General features: G+C 43.4%; 1 protein-coding gene across 1 annotated transcript; it reads right to left on the reverse strand.

The window, feature by feature from the left end:
• Nucleotides 1-14,281: 14,281 nt before the first annotated feature.
• RGS2 (regulator of G protein signaling 2) lies at nt 14,282-20,290 on the reverse strand. The gene is made up of 5 exons (XM_060232381.1): nt 19,984-20,290; nt 18,265-18,366; nt 18,078-18,139; nt 16,478-16,644; nt 14,282-15,342 (listed from the first exon to the last, which is right to left on the reverse strand). Exons 1-5 carry the CDS (start codon nt 20,085-20,087, stop codon nt 15,148-15,150), a joined length of 630 nt encoding a protein of 209 aa, XP_060088364.1. The 5' UTR covers nt 20,088-20,290; the 3' UTR covers nt 14,282-15,147.
• Between the last annotated feature and the right edge of the window lie 5,504 nt (nt 20,291-25,794).

Below are 25,794 nucleotides of genomic sequence, written 5' to 3' on the forward strand. Positions count from 1 at the left end.
CCCCAAAGGGATCAAATGTTGCATACAACAGTAGAAAAAGTTAATTTAAAAGCAGTACTATTTAAAGCAAACAAAAGCACAAATTATTTATTTACTTCATTTTATTTATTTGCTTCATTTATACACCACCTTTCTCCCCAGTGGGGACCCAAAGCTTCATACATCATTCCCCTCTCCTTCATTTTATCCTCACAACAATCCTGTGTGATGAGTTAGACTGAGAATATGTGACGAGCCCAAGGTCACCTAATGAGCTTCCATGGCAGGATGAGGATTTGAACTTGTTTCTGTTCTGACACTAACTACTACACCACACTGCCTGTCAACTACTACACATCAGGTTATATTTTGAACTGGTCCTGGATCGGGTGGGTAGGGTTCCTGAATGTGGTGCCCATAGGTGCCATGGCACTCACTGACACCTTTGCAGCTGCCCACCAAGTGTTTTTAGGTCAGGGACAGGTAAAGCTTTTGGCCAGCAAAGCTTTGTTATTGGCTGTTGAAGATTTGATGGACATTTTAAAAATTGTTTCTGTGGTGGCAGCAGAAGGACCATTATTATTTGTCTTATGCCAGTGTTACACACAGGAAGCATATAATAATATAAAAGACATAACCAAGATGGTAGAATGGGTATGGAGACCAACTGGGCAGTTCCCTTAAATACTAACCTCTAAATTTTCACTCAATTGCAGCTGGGGAGAGTTCAAAGAGCTTTTTCACATCTCCCTGGAAACCACAATGCTCACATTCCTGTGATAGATGGGAAGTAGTTTGGCAAGCTGTTCCACAATCACTTTGGGTCCTGGGCCCCATTTAAACAGCAGGTCTGCATTACTACCAAAACCTGTTCATAGTCTATTAGCCATCTTTCATATTTTATGTGGCGGGCCAAATTTTGCAGACCTCTTGTTAGTGTTTATCAGGTCATGGATATGGAGTGGAACTGACTGCATCTATATTTGCAACCATTCATTCCCTAGATTGAAATTTTGCGATTTTAGGATTTGTGCAGATCTTATTACTGGATGTTGTGATCTTAGTCTGGATAGGCCCGCATCAGCTATGTCTTTGTGGATGAACAACTATTTTCAATGATCTTTATATAGTCATGAACAGCATCTTGTCTTTGGAAATGTGGGGGAGTGATGTGGCACAATGTGGGTAGCCAATAGGCCTCAGTGAGCGTAATACATCAGCTGATCACCTTCTTGTAGTGCATCCTGGATGATGCTAAAGAGCTAGAATTTCTGGCAACCAGACAATCATAGGCTCTCCTGGCTACACTATACAGATGGAAACAATCAACCAATCAAACAGTCCTTCTCAGGACTACTTCACAAGGGGTATGGGAGACTGCATCCGAATCTGCCAATTAATATTGAGGGTATAAACAAGTCTAAATCCCGATACTTGCTATGAATCTTACCAGCAAATAAAAGTGATTTAGCACAAGGATCTTCACTGTGTGCCTGAAGTTAAGCTGTGGCAATCATTTTGTGACTGGCTCTACTTCCTGCAACAGACTTTTTTGGCAAGCATTTTGTGGCTACACTGAATCATAATTCCAAATGTGCTCATGGACTCATAAAGATTGGAGACCCCGCCATAGGGCACAAGCCATAGGCAAAATTCTGTTTGGCTCATGCCCAAGAAGTTTGTGCCTCTGGCCTTGCCTATGCTTTATTCTGGAAAGAAGAAGGTCAAAGAAGCATAGCTCAGAAGTTACAGCTGGCAGGAATGTTCTTTCTAACCTTCCTTCCCTGCTTTTTACACACATCCTTATGCATAGCTTGCCCCCAATGAAAGGCATTTCTGCAGAAAAATAGTATTCAGATTCATTTGTTCTAGGGTTGAGATGCATTTCGCTAGAAAAAATAACAATATTCAAATTTATGTGTTCTGGAGCTGAGCCCTTGAACAGAACTGAAAAAACAAGGCTGAGGTTGTCGTTGAACTAAGCTCCACACATTGCAACATTTGTTCTGATCTCCTTTGCGCAAGAGCAATTGCTTGGAAACTGAACCGTCTTCTGCTCAGTGGAAATTCAGCAACACCAAGTTGCACTCGCTAAGGAGAGAAGAATTTTCATGAACTGCCCTTGGAGCATCGGGACACATGATAAAACTTTGCTCGTCTGACTTTTAGCCAGCTGGAAAAAATCCTAACAACACCTGAAAATCTTAATTTCCTGACTGTAGTCAGTAGAAAGATCAGTATTTCCAAACTGCAGGGAGAGCATTAGAGGAACCGCTTACCGTAGGATTGATACTTGCCATGTGATGTCTGAAACCCATTTTTCTGACCACATGGGAGTCACATTCTCAAGCTTCCCACCACAGCTTTAAAAAACAGTTCCTTCTTGATAATTTCCCCTTCTTCCCATAGCTTAGATCTTTCTTGATGTCTCTTCCCACTCTCACATGTAAAAAAAAAAGCCCACAGGTTTTCATGTTCAGCCAGGCAAAGAATTAATATACATTTGTAGAAATGCACGCATACCACTGTAAAAAGTATTGACTGTTACAGTTGTAAGACCAAGCTGGATGTGTACTGTGAGTGGGTATGCCACAAATTTCTCAGCAAAACTGAACTGATGAGTTTAGTTTGTTTGATATAGTCAGAACGTGAGTTGATCAGGGATATGTTTGGATTGCACAGAGCAACTTGAACAGGTGCTCACAGTACTAAATTTGCAGCTACCTGTTGGTTGGAAGCTGACTCCCAGTTTGTAGGGGATCAGCTGGAAGTCAGTTACTCCCCCTCCCCCTTAGCGAAGCAGCTATAGTGAAGTTGCAAAAGGGAGAGGAGAAAGAGCTTGTTAGCCTTCTCTCCCTTCCAAGCTGGGCAAGGACTTGGAGCAAAGCAATATTTTAAATGTTTGCAATGCATTGCAAAAGGAAGTGTAGAAATAGCTCATTTCTCTCCCCCATCTTTCTCCTTTTTCTTCTTCTGCAGCCCACGCTGGCAGCTTGGGGTGGGGAGAAGAGAAGGGAAATCAAATAGGCTTCTGATTACTCCCCCCCCCCTTCAAAAAATAAATAAAAGAAAATTGCTGCAACTCAACAAATTTGGGTGACCACAAAGTTTCCAGGATGAAAGCTCAGAAGAAACCAGCAAGGATTTTCCCTCCTCCGTAAAACAGGCTTTGCTGATCACAGAGCCAAGTTTCCCCTGGAGAATATGGGAACCAGACTCCCATCTGATCCCTCATCTGCCAGGACTTGGATTTTGATGACTGCACAAACAAGTTGCTACCTGCTGAGCAGTCTTTTAATTAATTGGCTGCTTCATTGCCATGGGTGAATTGGAGGTGAGACAAACTGGCAAGTGTTCAGCCATCCCTGTGGGAGAAGAATCTTCACTGACCATTCTAGATTGAAAACCAGTTTGATGTAGTGGTTAAGAGCACAGACCCTAATGTGGGAGAACTGGGTTTGATTCCCCACTCCTCTACATCCAACTGCTGGTGTGACCTTGGGTCAGTCACAAGATCTCTGAGACCTCTCTCAGCCCCACCTACCTCTGTTGTGGGGAGAGGAACAGAAGGAGATTGTAAGCTTCTATGAGACTCCCAAGTGAAGGGAGAGGTATAAATTTCTTCTTCTTTCTTCACCCCCAGAGAATATTCAATTCATATTCTATTCTGACAACATGATTTGCAAATCAGAATCCCTTGAGCTGCACGAAGGAAAATGTTATTACATCAGCTTCCTTAATTGAAATCTTTTATTCTGAACTATTCTGAACTTGGCCTTGGTGTTTTTGCACATTGCTTTTTAAACAACCCTTCTCTCCTGAAAGCAAAGTAATTGTAAATGGTGGGCACTGAGGTGTACGATGCAATGAGGAATCTGTTCTTGTGCAGGGTACTGATCAAGATTCCCTGCTTTCAAGAATCACAGCCCTGCTTAGGGGATCGAGGTAACCTTACTTTGCTTTGGTTTAGCTGAACTGATCATGAACTTTCAAAATCACAGATATGAGATATGCTGAAGGTCACAGGTCAGATGACTGTTTAAAGAGATTAAGAAACGTGTTGAATTTAGGTGTATCAATGGCTACAAACCATAATAACTGAATGGAACATCTCTGTATAGTGGCAGTATACCTCTGAAAGCCAAATGAAAACACCAGAGGAAGGCATTCAGCTTCATGCTTTGGTTGTAGGGTTGTCAACAGGCCTGGAGAACAATATTCCTGAAGCTTAATGTGTGGAAATGCTTTCATAGCATGGAAGTAAATATCATCATCTAGCCAATAACACCCATTAAGCATCTGTTCAAGGGATACCACATTTTTCTCCAGCCCAGGTGGCAAGGTTACTATGCAGTAAGCTTTCCAGAGGTATCTGAATGGCCACTGATGGAAACACAATGCAACATTAGAAGGACTGTGGTCTGAATCAGCTTGGTTTAGTATATATTCAGAATAGGTTTTTGTCCAGGGTTGGCCTGGGGCAGCAGGAGAAGTAGATCTAGTCAGGGGTGGATTGACCATTATGGCCACTGGGATTCTTCCTGATAGGCCACGGGTGGTGCCAGACTCAGCTAAGCTTTATGGTAGTGTCCAGCCTGGCTGAGCCACGAACAGTCTGTGGGAGGACAAACCATGTGCAGCACATGGAAGGTGGCACTCAGCCAAGAAAAGGTGGAGTGAAACTTTCTAATTAGTAATTAGTTATCATATGGCATTGGGTGTAAAATAACCAGAAGATCCTAAGATTGTCTAGCAGCCAGAGGTTCTAGCTCTTTTAGTGTTATGCACCACTAGGTGGCAAGACACATTTCAGAGGTGGTTTGCTATTGCCTGTCCCTGGCATCATGCCCCTGGCATTCCTTGGAGGTCACCATTCAAAATACTAGCTGAGGCTGACCTTGCTTACTTCTGAGATCTGATGAGATTAAGCTAGCCTTTAGGCAGGTGCCATATGATCCAGTGTGCCCTCTAAGCTGAGTTAGCGTGACTAGCTCGCACATTTTTAGCCTCCAGCTCACACATTTTTGTCTTAGCTCAGGAAGGATGGCTCCAGAACACTCTCATTGATGCAGTTGCTCACAACTTTAATGCCAGTAGCTCACAAAGTAGAATTTTTGCTCACAAGACTCTGCAGCTTAGAGGGAACGTTGGAAGGGATCTCCTTTGTTCTCTCTGGCTCTATCTTTCTCCCTTCCTCCCTTTGAGGAGGGCATGGAAGGCAGACCAAAGACTGGGTCCCTTTTCCAGGGCTGTATTTTCCTTCTACCTAGCCCCTGGTCTTGGGATTTAGTTTGGCCTGAAAAAGAAACTGTTCTTGCTTTTCCTCCTTCTTTCTCCTTCATGTTGAGCACATCCCCCCCCCCCCTTCGTTATTTTGCTTTCCCTTTGACGTCTGTGGCTGTCTCCTAAATGCACCAGCTAAATAAACACACTACTCTCCTCATAAGAGCATTTTCCATATAGGTCAGTTGACTTTCTAAACCTTCCAAGTTTCAAATTAACATGAAGCCCTTGAGGACCCTGGAATCAGGCTGACATCCAAGATCCACATTGCAACAGCCTGCTCTAAGTTTGCAGTGCAGAAAACAAAACAAAACAAAAAAACCCAAAACAAAAACAAAAAACCTTAAATATCCCCCTGACTCTACCAAAATATTCTGTGAGAACACAAGCCATTGACTCATATTTCTCTCCATTATTAGCTTATGGTAGGTAGATGTGTTTGATTGCCATGATTGGAATAAGGTTGTCAGTGTGATTCACGTATCTTTCATAACCTCTGGAAACTTTGATCCAAATTATTTTTCCCCTGGGCAATAATAGCCTGTCAAATATAGTTTGAAATGTCAAATGTAGTGTTAGCATGGACGATGGATGGGTCAGTTTAAGAACAGATGGGGAAGTCATCTGATGTGGTATTATTGGATGAATGCATTTTAGAAGGGAGGGGGGAAGAGAAGGACTGCAGAGATCCCCAGAAAGCTGCAGCAACAGCTTTGGAAACTGCAGAGTTGCAGCCCCCCCCCCCCCCAAGTTTGGCCTGTATGCATATCCATGCACTTTAGACCTGAGTATTCAGTTGGTTCCAGAGACAATCAAACCCATGAAATGTACACAGATAATTTCATAAGTATCACATATGTTCATACTTCTTATTTCGCATCATTCTGATGGTTGTGGTTTTCATAATTTATTCTGTTTCTTCTAAACAAGGGGAAGGAATATCTTTTATTTATTTAAATAAATATACCCTGCTTTGTCCCCAATCTTACAACATTCTTTTCATCTATTTCATTTTATTCTCACAACAACCACTTTGTGATGGAGTTTAAGCTGAGAGAGAGTAGCCCAAGTGAGCTTCCTTGGCAGTGAGGGTTTCCCAAGTCCTCATCTAGAATGCCATACTGCAGGGGTGGCCAAAGGTAGCTCTCCAGATGTTTTTTGCCTACAACTCCCATCAGTCCCAACCATTGGCCATGCTGGCTGGGGCTGATGGGAGTTGTAGGCAAAAAAAATCTGGAGAGCTACTGTTGGCCACCCCTGCCATACTGGCTTTCATACCAAAGCCCCCAGGCCAACACCTGGAAATCCTACTGACCACATGAGCTTCTGAGATTACAGCAAGTATTGCCCACCTACTTTTCCCCAGCATATCTTTACAACCATAAGTCTATGTGCTTTTTTAATATATGGGAGCTGAATTCTACATCCCACAATGTGTATTTCAGTTCTTGTGTAGAATACATACAGAGAAAGAGAGATCTCAAGTTTTGCAAAGAAAAGCAAACAACCAAAGATAAGTGAGGTTCCTCATTTTTTTTTTTGTTTCGAAACATATTGGTCACAGGTTATGCAACCAAAAAGATGCAATTGCTCCAAGATGGCGAGTTGGTGGGAACTCAGTCAGCCTGGTAAACATCTGGAATGGAATTACTGCATCATCTCTGTATTTATGCAAGCGTGATGCACGTGCTTAGTGTATGTGCCTGTGCACAGGAGCCAGGGAAAAATTAAGCTGAAAAAAGCTCAGAAGAATCTCTGGCAATGTTTTAAAACCATCACAAAAGAGATGAAGGCCCAGTTTTTGACAGGATTTGCTTCTGCTCTGGATACTGTTAGTGCTGACGCAAAAGCCAGGTCTTCAAGCTCCTATAATGTCTGTCTGCGCAACAATTTTTGATTTATCTTTTGGAATGCAGTAGTTCACATATATAAGGAATTCTCCAATACAACATTTTGGTGATCCAATCTTCTCTGCAACTCCAGACCATACAAAAGGTTCTGCAGGATCATTTATTCAAATAAATGGTCTAATCCTTTCTAAGAGATTTTTTTTTTTGCTAGCTACCTCCCTGGTATGGTTGTTTTCTGAAACATTTAAAAAAAAAACCCTGTGCATTCAAATATGCAATTCTTCCATCTGTTTGCTGAAGCAGTCCTTTTCATTGTACCATGAGACTTCCACATATGTACATCACCCCTAATAGAGTCATCTACACAGTGGTTAAGAATTCTATTCCAAGAGTGCCAAAAATTCTCTGTTATCATAAGCTGGGAATATACTAGCAGACATAATATGCAGTGACTGGGAGAAGATGGTGAAGTGAATAATTATTTGTGTGGGCAGACTATCTGCAATCAGGAGGCTCTCCTCTGGCCTGATTCATGTTCATACTGGCTGCCCTTCCTTATCTCTAAGCATGTCTTCTTTTATTGCACATCCTACTATACAGTACCAGGTCCTCCTGCAAAAATGTTGAAGGAAATCAGTTCATGTGGCAATGCTCTACATGAAGCGAGGTGCAGGAGTGATCTCTGTTCCCATGTATGTAGCACTTTGTGCAGAGACACCTGGTATGTAGCCACCTCGTCATAGTATCAATAATACCAAGACACGAAGTCCTGTTAAGACAACAAGGAAGAACAGAACCCTGAGATGGCATTATGTCCTAGTATTATCAGTATCTTCCATGTCAGGATGAATTCACAAAGCTGCCTTATACTGAATCAGACCATTAGTCCATGAAGGTCAGTATTGTCAACTCTGACTGGCAGCAGAACTCCAGGGTCTAAGGCTGAGGTTTTTCTTGTTACCTACTATCTGATCCTTAAACAAACCAACAAAAAAAAGAGCTGGAGATGACAGGGATTGAACCTCAGATCTTATGTACGTTAAGTAGATGCTGTACCACTGAGCCACAGCCTATCCAGCAAGTATAAATCCAGGTCCTTGCACACAAAATGCATTAGTGTTAACAAACTAGAGATCAGATTTGACCATTTGCCACCTGGGTTCAGTTGTTTTAACATTTTGCCCAGTCCTCAAGAGAGGAACCTGTGGTCAGTGGTAGCCCTTCAATAGCTGCAAATTGTATGCATAATTTGTAACTCTAATGTTACTGGTCACTGATGGCAAAGAGCCAAACACACAAATTGTCAGGGTGCCAAAATATAGGACCAGCCTCCAGATTGACAAGGACAAACAAAGCAATTATTGTAGCACTTCTCAAGATTTTGGTTGCTTGTAAGAAAATTATGCCAACAGGCATCAATGTGTCTTTTAAATTTTCTACAGATTCTGCTTTTTAAAGATACTGTGTACTTTTTAGGGGGCACTTTCTAAGCCGGGGGGGGGGGGGACTCAAGAGTGAAGTTTTTCCTGAGAATTCTTTGGCAAAGCTCAGTAAAAACAAATGTCTTCCAAAATGAATCAGTAGAAGATTCCCCATTACTACTTATTATGTTGATAGGGACAGCTTATAAGATACAATTATCATTACGTTATCCTTTTAAATCATTTGTAAATTATCCTTTTGTTTTTACCTCTTCCATCAATAGCTGGAAAGATCTAATTGGAACATTGTATTGAGTGGCAGGCCACCCAGTTCAAGAAGGATAGACATGAACTTGGAAAGGGCTATCAGCTCTCCAGTAGTAGGTTGAGACCCATAAGGGATTGGCACTGTTGTTGCCCAAATAGGTGGACTCCTAATTAGTTTGGGGAATTAGCTTTAAGGAGACAGACCAAGAGGGGGTAACTAGGATTATCCACCTATGTACAAGCATTTTTCCCTTCAGAAAACTTGCAAATAGATCAGGCAAATGTTCAACTGGAAAGGTTTATATTAAAAAGACAAAGAATAAAACAAAATGCACACAATAAACACACATACAAGAGCTGGCTAAGAGACACACAGAGAGAAAAGGAGGGAAGTGATTTTAGGGGAAGGGTGATAATTACCAATCTTGAAGAGGTCAGTGGAAGCAGCAAAACACCAGCGTTTTGAGAGAGAAGAGAGCCTAGCTAAGTGGGAGCATATGCAGAGGATCCAAAACACATGCATTGCTGGGAAGCAGGGTGCTCCAGGTATAGGTCAAAACGTATGCTTGGGTGAGTGATGCAATCCCTGAAAAACAATAACTTAATGGACTTTTCTGAGGTGAACAATGGTGTGGGAGAGGCTTGATGACCCTGCAAGTACCAGGCAGGAAGGGCTAATGGGTTGGGTGAATAGAATTGTGTTGATTAAATCACTGTTTAATTATGGTAAATAGGTGCAGGGGAAGCAAGGTTGAGTGTTGATGAGATTAGTCCCTAGGTTTTCCATCCATATTTTTATTGCTCACAGACCGTTTGGTCATAAGCAAATGGCAATGAAATACAAAATTCATCAATAATATAGATTTTACAAAATAAACGTTTAGAATCAGCAAAGTGCACAACATAAAACATCATTTCCCATTTTCTTAAAATCCTTCTCTTGTCTCTTAAATCTAAACACTCCCAGAAGAAATTTTACAACTGAAACTGTGATGGTTAGATGAAAGCCACCAAGCAAAAGCTGGAGTTTATTTACCACAGGCAGATCAATATCAAAAATTAATGGGTCGATAAACTGTTTTCTCAAGTAGTTATACCTTTGGCAAACAAAAACCACATGTTCTACAGTTTCAACAGAGCTGGATCCATAACCACATAATTTCTCATAATAGGACTTTCTCATGTAGCACCCACTAGGTGCTAGGTTTTGGGAGACCCATTGCCCTAAATTATGCATCTCTCTGGAGCATGGGGGACAATAGAAAGTCAGTCATTTTTACTCACACTTCTAAACTACTTGCCTAGACTTGTTCCTGACTGGCATCTATTTTGGGCCAGGCAACTTTTGGGGTGGTACTTTAAGAAGGGAGTTTATGGTTATTCTAGCTATAGACTGCCCCTTTGCAAGAGGAGTCTGACTGCTAACACTATGACCATAGAAGGATAGTCTCATAGGCATCACCATTTCTTTTTTTTCTGTTGAGGAGGAAAAAAAGAGAATGAAAGAGATAAGTAGGAAGAAAACACAGTATTATTAAGAAACGGTTCCCCTTTACAAGTTTAAATTGCAGGTGAAATCTCATTTGAAAGGTTGAATGTCATGCTAGCAAACGAGGACTGTTCTTCAGTTGCCGGATCTTTCTTAAACAAAGTTGAGTTGTGCCAGGGACCCACCACTGTTTTCTTAATGATTAGGTGATATGAGAATGCAAAATATGGCAAGAAGATTGAATCGGAAACAGAGAACAGGTGAAAGATAGAGATTGATGGTAAGAGAAGAAGAAGAAATTGGATTTATATCCCGCCTTCCTCTCTGAATCTCAGTCTCAGAGCGGCTCACAATCTCCTTTATCTTCCTGCCCCACAACAGACACCCTATGAGGTGGGTAGGGCTGAGAGGACTCTGCCAGTGCTGTGGCTGAGCCAAGGCCATTCCAGCAGGTGCAAGTGGAGGAGTGGGGATTCAAACCCGGTTCTCCCAGATAAGAGTCCTGCACGCTTAACCACTACACCAAACTAGCTCTCTCTGGTGGGACTACTGCGACAAAAAAAGAGAAAAGTATCCTTGTTGGAGTCATTAGAAACAAAGGTCTGCTCAGAAGTAAATGTCATTTTATTCAGCAAGGCTTATTGCCTAAAGTGTTCTTAGGATTGCAACTAAAATATCTGTTTTTCCATCTGAACTTGCATTAGGTTCTTAGTGGTGAAATATCTAACATCTGCCTACAGCTGAGCTGACTGAAGCTGAATCCGATGAAGACAGAGGTCCTTTGCTTGAGTTGCGGTGGTCCTGGCAGGGCAACCCCCCTACCGGCTTTTGATGATGCACCACTTACAACGGCACCAAGGGTCAGAAGCTTAGGGGTGCTACTGGAGCCTTCCCTAACAATGGAGGTCCAGGTAGCAGCCACTGCCAAATCCGCCTTTTACCATCTTAGGCAGGTGAGGCAGTTGGTTCCCTTCCTTGAGTGCAGTGACCTGGCAACTGTGATCCATGCTACGGTCACCTTGAGATTAGACTACTGTAATGCCCTCTACATGGGGCTGCCCTTTTCCCAAATCCAGAAACCAGCTGGAGCAGAACGCAGCAGCCAGGCTGTTATTGGGGCTCTCCATGCAGGAGCACATACAGCCTGGGCTGCAGACACTGCACTGGCTGCCAGTGGTATACTGGATCTGCTACAAGGTGCTGGTTATTACCTTTAAAGCCCTATATGAGCGAGGACCTGGCTACCTTAGGTCTCTTCCCACATGTTCCCCAGAGAGTACTCAGATCAAGAACACAAAACTTATTATTGATCCCCGGGCTGAGGAAGGCAAGACTGAAACAACTAGAGAAATAGCCTTCTCAATCACCACCCACCATTGGTGGAACCAGCTGTCTGAGGAGGTCAGAGTCTTGTGGGACCCTGCCCTGTTCTGCAAGGCCTGCAAGACGATATTATTTCAATTAGCTTTTAACTGAATGATGACCACCACCAAGCTATTAGATCTAAACGGATGTTTAAGAACACTGAATGCTATCCTCAAACTGTATGGAAATCAGCACCAAATTGTTTTAAATAGTTTTAATCTAATGTTTGATATAACTATTTTTATTGTTACTTTATTAAGTGTTGTGAGCTGTCTTGAGCCTGCTTCAGCAGGGTGTGTGGGATATAAATTAAATAAACTAAACTAAACTACACTACCTTGCATTGGGGTACAGTGGTGGTGGTGGTGAAATGGGGAAAGGAAAGCCCTAGCAATTGCTATACTGAGTTGGACTCTACATTAACATCAACAGGATTGGAGGGTCCCAGAGTGGTGATTTGTCAAATTGTGTGGGATATACCTTTCAGCTTGTGCAGTCTGAGGATGTGGACAGCATTCTTGGAAGATGGAGGCCTACCACCTACATATACAAATGCTACTTAAAACATTTTAAATAAGTACCTTTCTGGATCAGACCAAGTTGCATTACATTTCCAGCAGCAGCCAGCAAGTGACCAGCCCTCTGGGATTTATGTGTCCGGATAATGTGTAACTTGTGTCACGAGGATGAGATATTGCTGCCACTTCTTTCTGTTCAGTCTCCAAAATGTAAATGCTTACTTAATCCGCTGAGGAATATGAGCACAGCTGCTGCTTTTTTGTTAGAAATACATCTGTACCCATTTAAAGTAGCAACAGGCAGGCGGTGGGGCCTGAAGCTGGTTGGGCCTGGTTATGGATGCTGCTGAGCAAATATTTGGACTATGCAAACCTGCATTCATTTGGTGGACCTTTGCACAGGACAGCTGTGGAAAAACAGGGAGTCACACACGGACTATATTGGATTCTGCTTGGAGTGCAAAGAAGCAGAAGGCACTTTCTACCATATGTGGTGGACTTGCGAAAAGGCAAGAAAATTTTGGAAAGACATACATAATGAGATTCAGAAAGTTTTAAAAATTCATTTTGAAATGAAACCAGAGACTATGCTATTGGGAATTTTACCAGATAAAATTGAAAGAACACTTCATGAATAGTTGAGATACATGCTGACTGCAGCCGGAGTAATATGGGGGTCTAAAAGGAAAGCTAAGGAGTGTTAATGAAAGCTGGAGAGATGAAACGGCAGAATATGTCATCATGACCAAACTAACCCATTATATAAATAGAAGACCAGTCAAATAATTGGAAAAAAGGGAAAAATTACTATGCTTAATATAAGGATGAAAAATGATTTGTATTAGTTACTGAAATGCATTCTACTATTTCCGTTATTAGTATAAATTTAGCATAGGCAATAGTATAGCTGATATGGAGGAACAATCAAACAAGCCATCACGAACTGCCACAGGGATCAGCTGTAGCCTATTTATCCTGATGTGTCATCTCACCTGTCATTTAGCTCTACCACTTTAGGCTACAGGTGAGGCTTATGTACAGAATGCTTTTGAACGAAATTCCTCACCAATCTGGGAGGCTAGACTAGAACCCTTTTCCCTGGCATAGCTCTTTTCTACATGGAGGCAATTTTGTTGGATTGAGAAACATACCATCATGTAAAGCATTTCCCACAGCATGAAATGGTACAGCTCAGATGCAAGTTTACTACTTCAGTGTCAAACTATGTATCACACTGGAATGGGGGCAAGCAACCCCTGAAACTTGTGCGTACAAAAGCATTTGCTCACTACACTGGGCCGGGTCTCTAGCCAAGCCACCAAGATAAGCCTAATGTGCTGATTGCACCACAGGGTTTGGCTTGCTCCCAGCATGTCAGGCCAAGCCATTGTCTCTCTCCTTTTTTACCCTGGCACATCAGAACCTTCACATGAAACAGTATAGTGAGTAAAATGCAGACTGATGCTGTGATACTGAAAGAATTTTTTTTTTCCGTCTGTGTCATTAGACCAGTTCAAGTGTACAAGACAAAACCTCCCATCTTGTGGGAGGTTCCCATCCACAGCAAACTCTTGCCATTCTCCCATATGCTCAAAGAGATGCCATAGCCCCCTGGGCTTAGCTTGCCCTCTTAATGATCCCACTGCTCTCCAAGGTTCTTGGAGATTGTGGTACAAAAAATGAAATAAATCTATATTCCCATAGCATAAAAGCCATTTCTTTTTCTTTACTCAATCACTTACATGAATTACTGTCCTGAGGGGTGCCAGTCAAGGTACCTTTCTCTAAGGTGCTCAGCTCCCAGCAACAGGACAGTAGGCAGCCACTATACTTCCTGCCCCATTGCCCCACCTTCCTTTTCTATTTGAACCCATGGAAACTGGAATCTTGTGTGTAAGCAAGCAAGCTGAAGGGCAAGGGGCACAGTTTGAACAGCAATTTATTTGCTGTTTTTCCAGGCAAAAGTTCCAGATGTACGTAAGCTAATACACAATGAATTCTTCCAAGCATCACAGAAACCAAATGCTAAAATGGACCAGCATGGTTATATACATTTTCAAAGCTAGTAGCATGCTTCAGACTCCCCTTCCGACAATTGAAGACACAATGTTATATTAAAATAAAAATTTATTAAAACAGATCTGGCATTTTGAAAAAAAAAGACAACTTCCCTGAAGTTTGCCTTGTCAGTATGTTCAGCATCAGTAGGAGTGTACAACACAACCAGAGTCAAGAAAACACATACACTATAAAGAATGTCATTTTGAAGTCTGGGCTGGACTTTTTCTCCACTTTGCACGGGCAGTTTGACCCAAACTAGTTATATCAGCAAGCTCTGCTTTTCATTCAGTCTTTCCTCCTTATCTCTCTCTGTATTAAACTACACAACACTTGAATTTATGTCATACAGAAATGGGCTAAATCTGTGCACAGCTGAGTGAACTGCAGAGAACAGATTCTACATAAAGAAAGCTAGAGAGACATGAAGACAAGTGCTGCCCAGAGCCTTGGGAAAATGAGGGGCAGCTAATTATTCAAAGCAGTTTCCAAAGTCCCAGTATGGGAGTGCAAAGCAGTAACAGACCTTAATGACTTTTTTTGTAAGGAGGCTGGATCTGATCTGGCATGGAGCGCCAGGACATCCAGGCTGACATATAGAGTTGGAGGACCCGTGGCAACTCAGTAGTGCGCAAGACATTCCTTTCCCAATGCATCACTTTTTTTGTACAGAAAACAAAAGTTCCCTAGCAACTGGCCAGCAGTTTTGCTTGCTTTTCCTCATACACATTTCATTATCACCAATCTGTATAAAAAACCCCTGCAATCAGTCCATTTGAAAACAAAAGTGATACTGGGGCAGATCCCCTGTATGTTCAGTTCCGAGTCCATGGAGCCTGTACACAGGTCCTCCTTCCTCTGTGGATGAAGTGGCATTCTCTTTGTCACTGTTCTCCTATCTGCCAGAACTTCAGAGTTCATGTCCCTTGAGGTTCCCTGCTGATTTGTGGCTTTTTACACAATTCCTGATAGAATTCGGATTCCAGGAACCGTGGGTAGGCGTTATTCTCCATCAAGCTGTACACCCTCTTCTGGGCTGCATTGAAACAGGTGTGAGTAGCCTCTTGCAAGTTCTGGGCAATGGAATTCTTGGTTTGGAAGTCTATGTTAATCTGAAATGGAAAAGCAATTTTTCATCAGGCACGGTCCGATAAGGAAGTAATCACCTATGCTAAATGAGATGTAGGGCCAATGCAATGCTATGTTCTCCCCCCCAACAGTGGTCAACTTGATGCTCTAGAACACTCAAGCAAACAAAGCTGCAGACAGTCATCCTTTCTTGCTTGCTCTAGTCTAGAGATACCACTCTAAATGTGAAACTTGCATGTAACAAAGGCTGGATCTGATCTGGCATGGAGTGCCAGGACATCCAGGCTGACATAGAGTTGGAGGATCCGCAGCAATTCAGTAGTGCGTTAGACATTCCTTTCTCAATGTTACTTGCATGTAACAAAGACGCCCAACAATCATTGCTCTGATTTTTTCCAATTCTAAAATGCTATCAAAGCTAGACATCCCCTAGTGATCAGCAGCAAGAAAAGGACCATCATTAGTGTCTTCTCACCTTGGCTGTATGTAAGTACAGAGGCTTCCATAAGAGCCAATTGGGTGAGCTAGAATTCTACCAAAATCACAGATAAATTGCTCTATGTTAAAATGAGTAGGGGTTTCCACTTAACTATGGTGTCTGAATTTCAGACAAGATTCATAGGAGTCTACCATGATGTCTAAAATGGTCACATGCAACAAGCCTTTGTTAGCATGTTGGCACCCTTGATTGTATGTGCATACCATTATAAGAATAGTTAAGGTACTTAGGTAATCAAGTCACCACTGCTCATAGATGGATAAGGTTACATCCACTCTTGAGTTCCTTAAGAAGAATCCTGGGATACAAACATGTACTAATCAGTCTCATCAGAGGACTTTATGGACTGCTATCTCAAAAAAAATTCAGGGGCCATTTTGAGATTGTATTCCTCTTTCTAATTTGCATCAGTGATACACTGGAACTGAAAAATCCATGGAAGGTATTTCAGTAAATATTCTTAAGCAAGAGAAGTGGAGTCATTTTCTGAAAAATCCATATGGATTGTCAATTCCAACACCACATTTTTTTTCATACAAGTTCTGTCCTGGGATATTTCCAGTGATTCAAGCCTCAGACCAAGCAGCTTAAACCCTAACAACACGTCGGCACTGGATCAAAAGCCATGGCAGCACTTCCAATGCAAGGTTCTTGCTCACCTCTTTGGGAGCTTCCTTTTCTATAAAGTCACTGTATATCTTCTTGGCCTTGGAGGTCAGCTTCTGTGGGGACTTGGTTTTCTTGTAATCCTCACAAGCCAGCCAGAAGTCAATGTTCTCTTCACAAAACTCAGATTTCAGAAATGCCCTGAAGGCTGCGAGACCATCTACAAAGAAAGGTGAAAAGGACGGATTAGTTTAAAGCATCCCAGGAATGTGCTGTGCATATATACATTGCCTTCATACACATGCCCTTGTCTTAGCTGTCTGTTTATCCACCAGATCATTAACCTAAAACATGCCAAAATATTTTCTTCTTAAAGGAGGCTATGATTTGTCTGAAGCAGCTAGCCAATACTTCCTGTTTCAAAATGAATATCTGCAATTTTAAAAATCAGCCATGTTCTTCCCTAACATACCTACAATTAAGGTAGGCAGGAGGGGTACAGCATACACTATTTCTCCCCTGCACGTAGATTCTGTATGTTAACCTTTGGACTGCTGTAAATATTTATAGAAGAGCTGTAAACTCATGCAATGGAAAGACTGACTCAGAAGTCCACACTCCAGCCAACATGAATTAATTAATCTTCCTCTTTTTTGTTAGGGAGAGTAAAAAATCCTGCACAGCAAGCTGGGCTCTTATAAACTCATTACAGATGCACAGTGGAACAGCAGAATAAGCATTTTTCAGCCAATGACACCATCCACTCTTTTCACAAGAGAGACAATGAGCGCAACATATCAAACAACTTTTCCAAGCTTTTGGGTCAACCTGAAATTAGGTCTAAGACTCTACAAGAGTTTGAATCTGACCAGGAATTAGTACATTTATATAAAAGAGTCTCAGGGCTGCAAGGTGCTAGTTTAGGAAGGACAGGGAATGTTTTACTTTTAACGTTTCTAGTCCTCAAGGCTAAAAAGCCAAGTTTGAAAGTGACTGGGGGAAAAACAGCTTTGCAGTCTCCCTGAGAAACACTACAAAGTTATAAAAAAAACAAGTAACAACATGCACAGGGAACAGTAACTAATGCTGGATGTTTGATAGAAGACCAAAGGCAGAGCAATGCTGGTTTTATTGCCCTGTCAAGAGTTGTCTCTCACAACATTTATAAGAGGAAGCTGCTGCAGTTACCCTGGTCAAAGCAGATCAGTTTCAGCAGGCTTCTGCTGCAGCAACTCTGCCCTGGATTGCACCAATGAAGGCTGGCACACTTGATCTGCCACATGCAAGAACTTTTAAGTAACAGCCCTCTTTTTTAAATTGCAGATGAAAATTACAGCTGACATAGTTCCAAAGGAATGCAAGGCCAACTAAAAATACACATTAACTAGAGTACAAAAAACAGTTTCACAGACCAAATGGCTTCAATAAAACAGGCAAATGCTTTCTATGAATCCAGGCTGCATGCTGCCCCAAAATGTTAATCTTTTCTTAAAAAGTCAAGTGCAAAAATGCAAGCAGAAGTGGCCATCCAGAATTATGACGCAAAAGGAAATTGCTGGTTCCTGTCCTAAGCAGTTTTTTCCTAAGGGAAATCTTTGCAAAGGACAAAAGTTGCCCTTGCCTGTCAACTTCTCACTTTGGAAGACAACTTACATTTGTTAGCCAAGAGTTCGTCAAAAGCTTCTGACCACAGCTGAGCCTCCTCAGGAGAAGGTCTGGGGGGGGAAAGAATAAGAGAAGACAGAGAATAAGTCCTCTTGTTCAATGCACTGTTTCTATTTCCCATTATAGCGTAAAACAAATGCCAAGACCCGTTTTTGCAGACAACGGAAAGACATACCTGATGCTAGCTTTCTGCTGTCCTTTCTTGTTATCTTTTGCTTTAGGAGAACCAGATGAGTTTTGCAGGAAGTAACTCAATCTTGATTTCCAATCTTTTATGCTAAAAGGACAAAAAAAAATCAAATAAATTATCCGTCTCCAACCTTTTTAAATTCTAGAAATGCAACAACGTTAGAGCTTGCTGTAATTAAAACCACCTACAGTTATATCTACAAGTATCCAGATTTTAATTCCCCCCTGCCCTGTTAAACCATCAAGTCACTGACTTTGGAAGCATCTGCCTGCAGTGACTAACATGGTTGTTTGTTACCACTTGATGACTGGCAGCTGAAAGTGTGAGCTGCTCCCACGGGGGAAAAAAGTCATCACGCGTGAGGCATGACAGTTCTGTTTTGCAGGCGCTTATTCACATGTCCAAATCTCTTATTCAATCAAATAATGAATATGCATATATTAAACCACTAGGACTCATTACTCAGAACACCACCTTTGGCAGCAGTCAAGCATTTGGGAGAATTAGGCCATAATTCTTGAAGAGACACATAACTAAGATAAAATAAAGTCCTATGCATGCTTACTTGGGCAAGCAAGTCCCACTAAGTTCAGCACGACTGACTTCGAAGTACAGATGCATAGGCTGTAAGAATTACTTCCCAGCCAGCGATCATATAGCAAAACAGGTTGGTATCATCATAATGATGCTGCATATATCTGGCTTTGGAAGTCACTCAATATGCAATCCTACCCAGTATCTGCATGCTGTAGGCCGATCTAATTCAGGCACAATACTGAAAGAGCCACAGAACAAGCCAAATCCCTTTGGCCAACTCTTCTTTGCAGCTGGAAACTGCAGAGATTTTTGCAATTTTTAAGTCTAATGACAAGCAAATTAAAAAATTCAGCCAGGGTCCCCCTCCCCCGTAAAATGAAATTGCCCTGCAACATTTGAAAAGCAGCATACTCTGCAAAAAAAAAAAAGTTTTAAAAACATAAGCAACATCCAATTAGTGTACACTGGCGGTGAGAGTAATTTCTTTAGTTATATTAAGGGTTCAACTAAAGCTACATTTACAAGACTCCTCACAGTACAACACTGGAAGAACCCTTTTAACACACGGTTTCCTGAAAGAAGTTCAGCCCTCGCTTTAGGATGTGAGTACAGCCAAGTTTCTATAGGAGAGAGCCATCCCCTCTCCCAAACGCTCTTGGGGCAACCGGACCCTGACCATTGGATCGAATCGCTGCACCTAACCAACAACCAGCTTTATCGGGCTTTTTGTTTCAACTGGCGTTTAAAATCTCACCAGCGGAGCTTAACCCTGGTCAGATAGAAAAGTATCTTTGGAGTCCCTAATCTAAAGCGGCCCTGAGCCTGCTTCGGCGGGGAGGGCGGGATATAAATACGAGGAATAAATAAAAAAATAAAGGGAACGTTCGAGGACTGTCCCCGTCTAAGCGTCATCATGTCTCAAGTCACGTCCGCAAGCCTTCGCGACGCACAGAACCTTTCGCCTGTTAAAGTGCAATAGCCGCAACAAGCTCCATTCCCTTCACCTCGCTCACCACGAGAGCCGAAGCGTTTTTCTCAGAGGCCAGCATTGCAAAATTGCTTGCAACCATCCAGGCAGATTTCTGCAATGCGTTTTACAAAGACTTTCCTCGGAAGTGTGTGTGGGGGGGGGAGATCTACGCCACCCTTCACGAAAAAATTACTCACAGCGTTTTCTTCATTTTCCCTTTTTTCTCCTCGTGGCTCTGGCAGTTGCTGTCGCTCCTTTCCATCTGATTGTGCTGGAGAGCCAGGAACATTGCACTCTGCATACTCCTGCGTTTGAGCTTCCTCTTTCAGCGGGCGCCCAGCAGCTCCCTTCGTTTGTTACTACTAGGCTGAGAAATAGCACTTGGGATGCCTCTCCGTCGCGAGGCCGTCTCTTTATAGCCGAGCCGGGACTCAGGGGGCGGGGGAGAGGGAAGGGCTTCGCTCGCCCACCTCGGGCGCCTGATTCGCTTAGCGAGGCACGACGAAGCGCCGCCTCCCAAAAAAGGCGCTCGGAGGCAAGCGGGGCTCTGAAGCACAGTTGTGACGTAGGCCGCTCTAGCTTACTTTAAACACTTTGCCGTCGTGAGCGTGCGTCTCTCTCCCCATTTGCAAGTGCTAGCACTTTTTTTTTTTTTTAAAGGGCTTATTTAAACAGTTGCTTTTTTAGCAGTCGGAACGAAGCAAAAAATAGAAATCGGGAGTTTCTGCAAATTGGGGACGGCGAAGTGTTCCCGTCCTCTCTTTGCAGAAAGGAGGGGCTCATGGTTGAAAAGCCTTAAAATAGTGTCTTCTAAAAAAAAGATTATATATATATATATATTTCAAACTGCCCTCGAATGGGGTTGGATGATCGCAACCGTGCATTTCAAATGCCGGGCTTGGGTCGGCGTCGCCCCCCAGTCCAAACCCGCATGATTTGCAGCCCCGGTCGGTTTGCTTTGGCAACACCAGCTCTGGTTAATGTCCCGTAGCCTCTCGTTTCCCTTCGGCTCTCAGACAGCAGGGATCCTGCCAGACAGGTCCTCCGGGCGGCCGTCTTTTTTGGAACTCCGAGGTCGTGCAAATGCAATGTTTTGAAAGCTGATTTCCAACGTTTCCCGGAGTTTTATTTTTGGTTGCTTTTGTACAGTTCGTGCTCGGGGTTTGGAAGGCTACGGAAAAAGACTCCGATGCGGTGCTTGATGGATGTGGGCACGCTGCTGCCCCCCCCTCCCGTTTCCAGGACATTGTGAAATGTAGGTGTTGATTTTCGAGTGAAGCCGCTTGACACCCTCCCTCCCTTAGCAAATGATAAACCTGTCACACAGCGAGGGCCTTGAGTGGAAAGAACAAATGTTCAGCGTGATCCACGAACCACCTAGCAACAATGCATTTATTTAGAAAGTCTTCCCCCAATGCTGACTGCCTGTATGCACATGTCAGTGTGCTGCCAAGTGTGCCTTCCCCCTCAATGCCTGCAGGGTTTCCCATACATGTTTGCCCAGCAATTGGCACAAACCTCTCAGGGTACGTAATGCTATGTCCATATTATAGAGACCTGAGGCTATTCAGTAGCTTATCCATGGTCAACCTTAAGGGATAACGGTTCTGAGATATGAGCCAGGCATTTCCCTTTCTGCTTGTAACAGGGCACACCCCTCCACCCAACCCCCACTTCTACCGGTGCGGCCCCTCCTTTCCCCACTACTCTCCCTGCAGCCCCGTTTTTTGCTGACGTCCCCATTCTCCCAGGGCTCTCCCCACCCGATTCCTGCCTCCCTGGCTCTCCCCACAACCCCGTTTTTGCTGCCCGGGCTCTTCCCTGCCTCCCAAGCTCTCCCTGCAGCCCCCTTTTTGCCGCTGCCGCTCTCCTGGGGCTCTTCCCTGCCTCCCTCACTCTCTCTGCAGCCCCGTTTTCGCCGCTGCCACTCTCCCCAAGCTCTTCCCTGCTTCCCCCACTCTCCACACAGCCCCGTTTTTGGTTGTCACTCTCCTCGGGCCCTTTCCTGCCTCCCCCCACAGCCCCGTTTTTGCTGCCACTGCTCTCCTCGGGCTCTTCCCTGCCTCCCCCACTCTCCCCACAGTCCCGTTTCCGCCGCCGCCGCTCTCCCCGGGCTCTTCCCTGCCTCTCCCACTCTCCCCACAGCCCCATTTTCACCGCCGCTTCTCTCCCCAGACTTCCCTGCCTCCCAAGCTCTCCCCGCAGCCTCATTTTCGCCACTGCTGCTCTACCCGAGCACCGGGGCCTTTTCTACACTGGCTCCCACCTGGTGGAACTTTCTGCCAAATAATATCCATGCCCTGTGGGACTTGTTGCCTTTCTACAAGGCATGTAAGGCAAAGATGTTTGGTTGTGGACAGCAAGGGTCTTCCATCCAGTTTGGCACTCCTCCTCTTCCTTTCCCCATCTCCCTCCTCTTGAGGCAATGACACCAGGAATTATTGCCATCAGATTGGCTTAGCCTGCTATAATTGCATTTTTAGGTATTTTTTAAAAAATTGAAACCTTTTGTAAGACTTGTAATTTTATCACTATTGAATGCTGCCCTGAGCCCTGTTTTTCAGGGGAGGGAGGCCTAATAGTCGAAGATAATAAATAATAACAAACAATTGTTTATAAATAGGTTATTTCCACTAAAGCCATATGACATACATCTACCAACTACTCTGTAAATTTTGTGAGTAGCTAGACAATTGTGTTCCCTGAAAAGAGGCTCCCTTAAAAGAATGTGGGAAACTATTTTCATTACTTATTTTGGAATATTCTACCCTATGTATCCTTTTGCGCACCAAGGACATCTTTCTGATTTGTCAGACTTCTAGTGAACAATAAATGGAAGCCTCACTGTCTACTAGCACTTTGGTGAAAAGAGTGGGCTGGTGCTTCTCCAAGCAACCTGCATTTAGACCTAAAAGAGGACAGGTTTGAATTTAGATCTAAGACAGTAGATTCCACTGCAAACATCCTGCCCTCTATTTCTCAGTCCCAGTGCAACCTACACAAATTTTACCTTTCCATACAAATCAGATACTTGTGTTCTAAGCAGTTATTCACCCATTAATTACCAGAATCTTGAAGACAATGCTATTGAAAAGGAAGGAGCTAATGCCTCAATGAATAACACACACTCTGCTCATCCTTTAGTGTGTCATAGCCTTTGGTGCTATGACACACTTTGGCCAGCAGGCCTGATCCAGTCTGATTTTATTCAGGCACATGAAGTTTTCTAATCCCTTCCACCCTTTTATTGTCAGCTTGTCCTAGTGCTCCCTTTGGCAGCACTGACAGCTTGTCCTAAAACCAACACATATAAAAAGGACATTAATATATATATATATATTTTACCTTTGCAATATATTCATACAGAAATGCAAGCACACACACCTACATGCACAAAAATCTCCAGGGATTACAAGGGTTTTTAAAAAAGCAGGATCACACACGAATGCAGTTCTGGCTGGTTTGGTGTCAGGGTGTGTGGCCTAATATGCAAATAAGTTCCTGCTGGGCTTTTTCTACAAAAATTCCTGTGTAACTGAAGGGGATCCCCTGAATAATTAATTAATACCCCCATAATAATTGTTATATTGAATAAGAGCATGCTTTGCCTCCAAATTACGGTGTCTGATGCAATTCTTCTGTTGGAGACTGACCACCACATAGTGGGTGTGAGCTCCAGCTGGATGATTAGATAAGAGAGCGGCCTCCTAGAGGCGACTTGCTGTAATAGATAAGTGAAGGGACTATGTCATGGGAATTTACTAGAAAGAACTCAGTGGAGGTGGGACCTTTGAAATCCAATAAGCTTGTGTGCCTGCCTGCTTGCTTCTTTGTGAATAAAGCTGTGTGTATGCAGGGGGAAGGGATCTCAGTTCATTTGGGCCATGCTGTCTGAACTGGAATCTCCTTTGGTACCAGTAAGTAAAAAACCTCGCTTCATACCAGATGTCACAGCTGGGGTCGGGTCAGGCAAAGTCCAGAGGCAGTCCGAGGCCTGCAGCCAGCAAGCAGGAGTGTCCGAGGTGCCAAATCCAAATCACTGTGCAAATATCACAGGTCCAAGGTCCAGAAGCCGAGGTCAGGGAGTCCAGAAGTCAAAAGCCAAAGTCAGGGAGTCAGGAACCAAAGTCAAGCCAGAGTGGATGCTAGAACGTCAGGGAGATGACTAGTTGCTTCTACAAAGCCTCCTCCCAAAGCCCACAGCTATATAGCCCTCTGCTGGCTGTTGCCCATTTGGGCTAATTGCTGGCTCTGGGAGGCAGCCAGGATCCTGTTACAACTCAAGCATCCTTGCTCTTAGGAGGGCCAGAATCCTCTCAAAACTCAGGACTCAGGGAGCGTCTTGCTTGTGAGCGTGCCGCCCTCCTCCGATCCCTGAGGTCCTGACGGAGGCAGTCACGCACACGAGCCACCCGAGAGGGCGAGGCAGGGGGGCTGGGATCTTCTTCAGCAGGAGGCAGGGGTACTGGTGCAGGTGGCAGGGGTACAGTTTCCTCGGCAGACTCGTCTTCCTCTGCAGGGTCCCCAGCACCCATGACACCAGAAATTCTGTGTGGACCTCGTTATTTTTCTTCTTCATAACACCACATTCTTCTTTTCTCTTCTGTATTGTCTGCAGATGATGTCTACAGAATGTGGCATCAGAACAGGCCCGTGATAAAAATGTTTGCTTGGGTTTGGATCCACCATTTCTTGTAACAGATACCATTTGAAGGGAAACTGAGCACATCGTACAATTTTCCTGGAGTAAGAAGAGCAGGGAGTAAAGGCAGGCTGTAGATGGATGCTGTGCAGTGTGTCATGATCAGTCTGTGGTCATCTGATGAACCCATGAAACTGCCTTATACTGAAACAGACCATTGGTCTATGAGGGTCAGTATTGCCTTTTCTGATTGGCAGCCATTTTCCAGGGCTTCAGGCAGAAGTCTTTTGCATCAACTATTATCTGATCTTTTAAAATGGAAATCTCAGGGATTGAGCCTGGGATCTTCTGCATGTAAAGCAGATGTCCCGCCATTGAACTGTGGCCCCTACCAATGGTACACGATGGACTGATGCCCTTGGCAGTCAAAGGGCAGCAGCTTTGTGTGACAAGGAAATGGCAGACTCTCAGAACAAACTGGCATGTGTCCAACGAGTACAGCTGCCCACTTGTTAGAAGCAGACAAACCAGCTGCCAGCTGCCAACTGCCTGGAGACAATGTCCCTTTAACAGAGGAGGAGGAGTTGGGTTTTATATTCTGTTTTCTCTACCCTAAGAAGTCTCAAAGTGGCTTACAATCACTTTCTCTTCCTTTCTCCACTATAGTGACCTTGTGAGGTAGGTGGAGCTGAAAGAGCTCTGAGAGAACTGTGATTGGCCCAAAGTCACCCTGCCGGCTTCATGTGGAGGAGTTGGGAATCAAACCCAGTTTTTCAGGTTAGAGTCCAGCACTTTTAACCGCTGCACCTCGCTGGCTTTCTGGGTGATCTACTGGGTGACGTTATTTACTGAAAATGCTACAAGGGTCAAGCTAGAGGAAATAAAATCACATCAGAAGAAATATTTATTATAAGCTGTACACAAAATGTTATTAAAAACATAGGGCCTGAATATCAGGCTACATTAAGAATGATGTTGAACAAGCTTTACATAAACTGTAATAATTTCCCATACAAAGTTGATAAAAATGTCAAATGACCAACACAAGACATTGAATATTTTCGTCACAAAGGTCTTAGTGGTCATGAATACATAACACAGTATTTAGAAACACATTCGGAAAATAAATCCTGACCAGGAGTTGTTATTTCTTTTTTGGTGTGGTTTGATGTAAACATATAAGGCAGACCATGGATTTTTTCACATGGTAACTGTCCTCACACATACATTTTCATTGATATTATAATCTGGTATAAAGTTTCAAATATTTCTGTATGTGTGTAACACCAACTGAATGAAACAGCAAATGAAATCATATGGCCTCCATGCCATGAAAAGCATCCGCTGCCCATCTGCACACATAAAG

Source organism: Heteronotia binoei, chromosome 2, assembly GCF_032191835.1.
Source record: "Heteronotia binoei isolate CCM8104 ecotype False Entrance Well chromosome 2, APGP_CSIRO_Hbin_v1, whole genome shotgun sequence".
In the NCBI taxonomy this organism is placed as follows: Eukaryota; Metazoa; Chordata; class Lepidosauria; order Squamata; family Gekkonidae; genus Heteronotia; species Heteronotia binoei.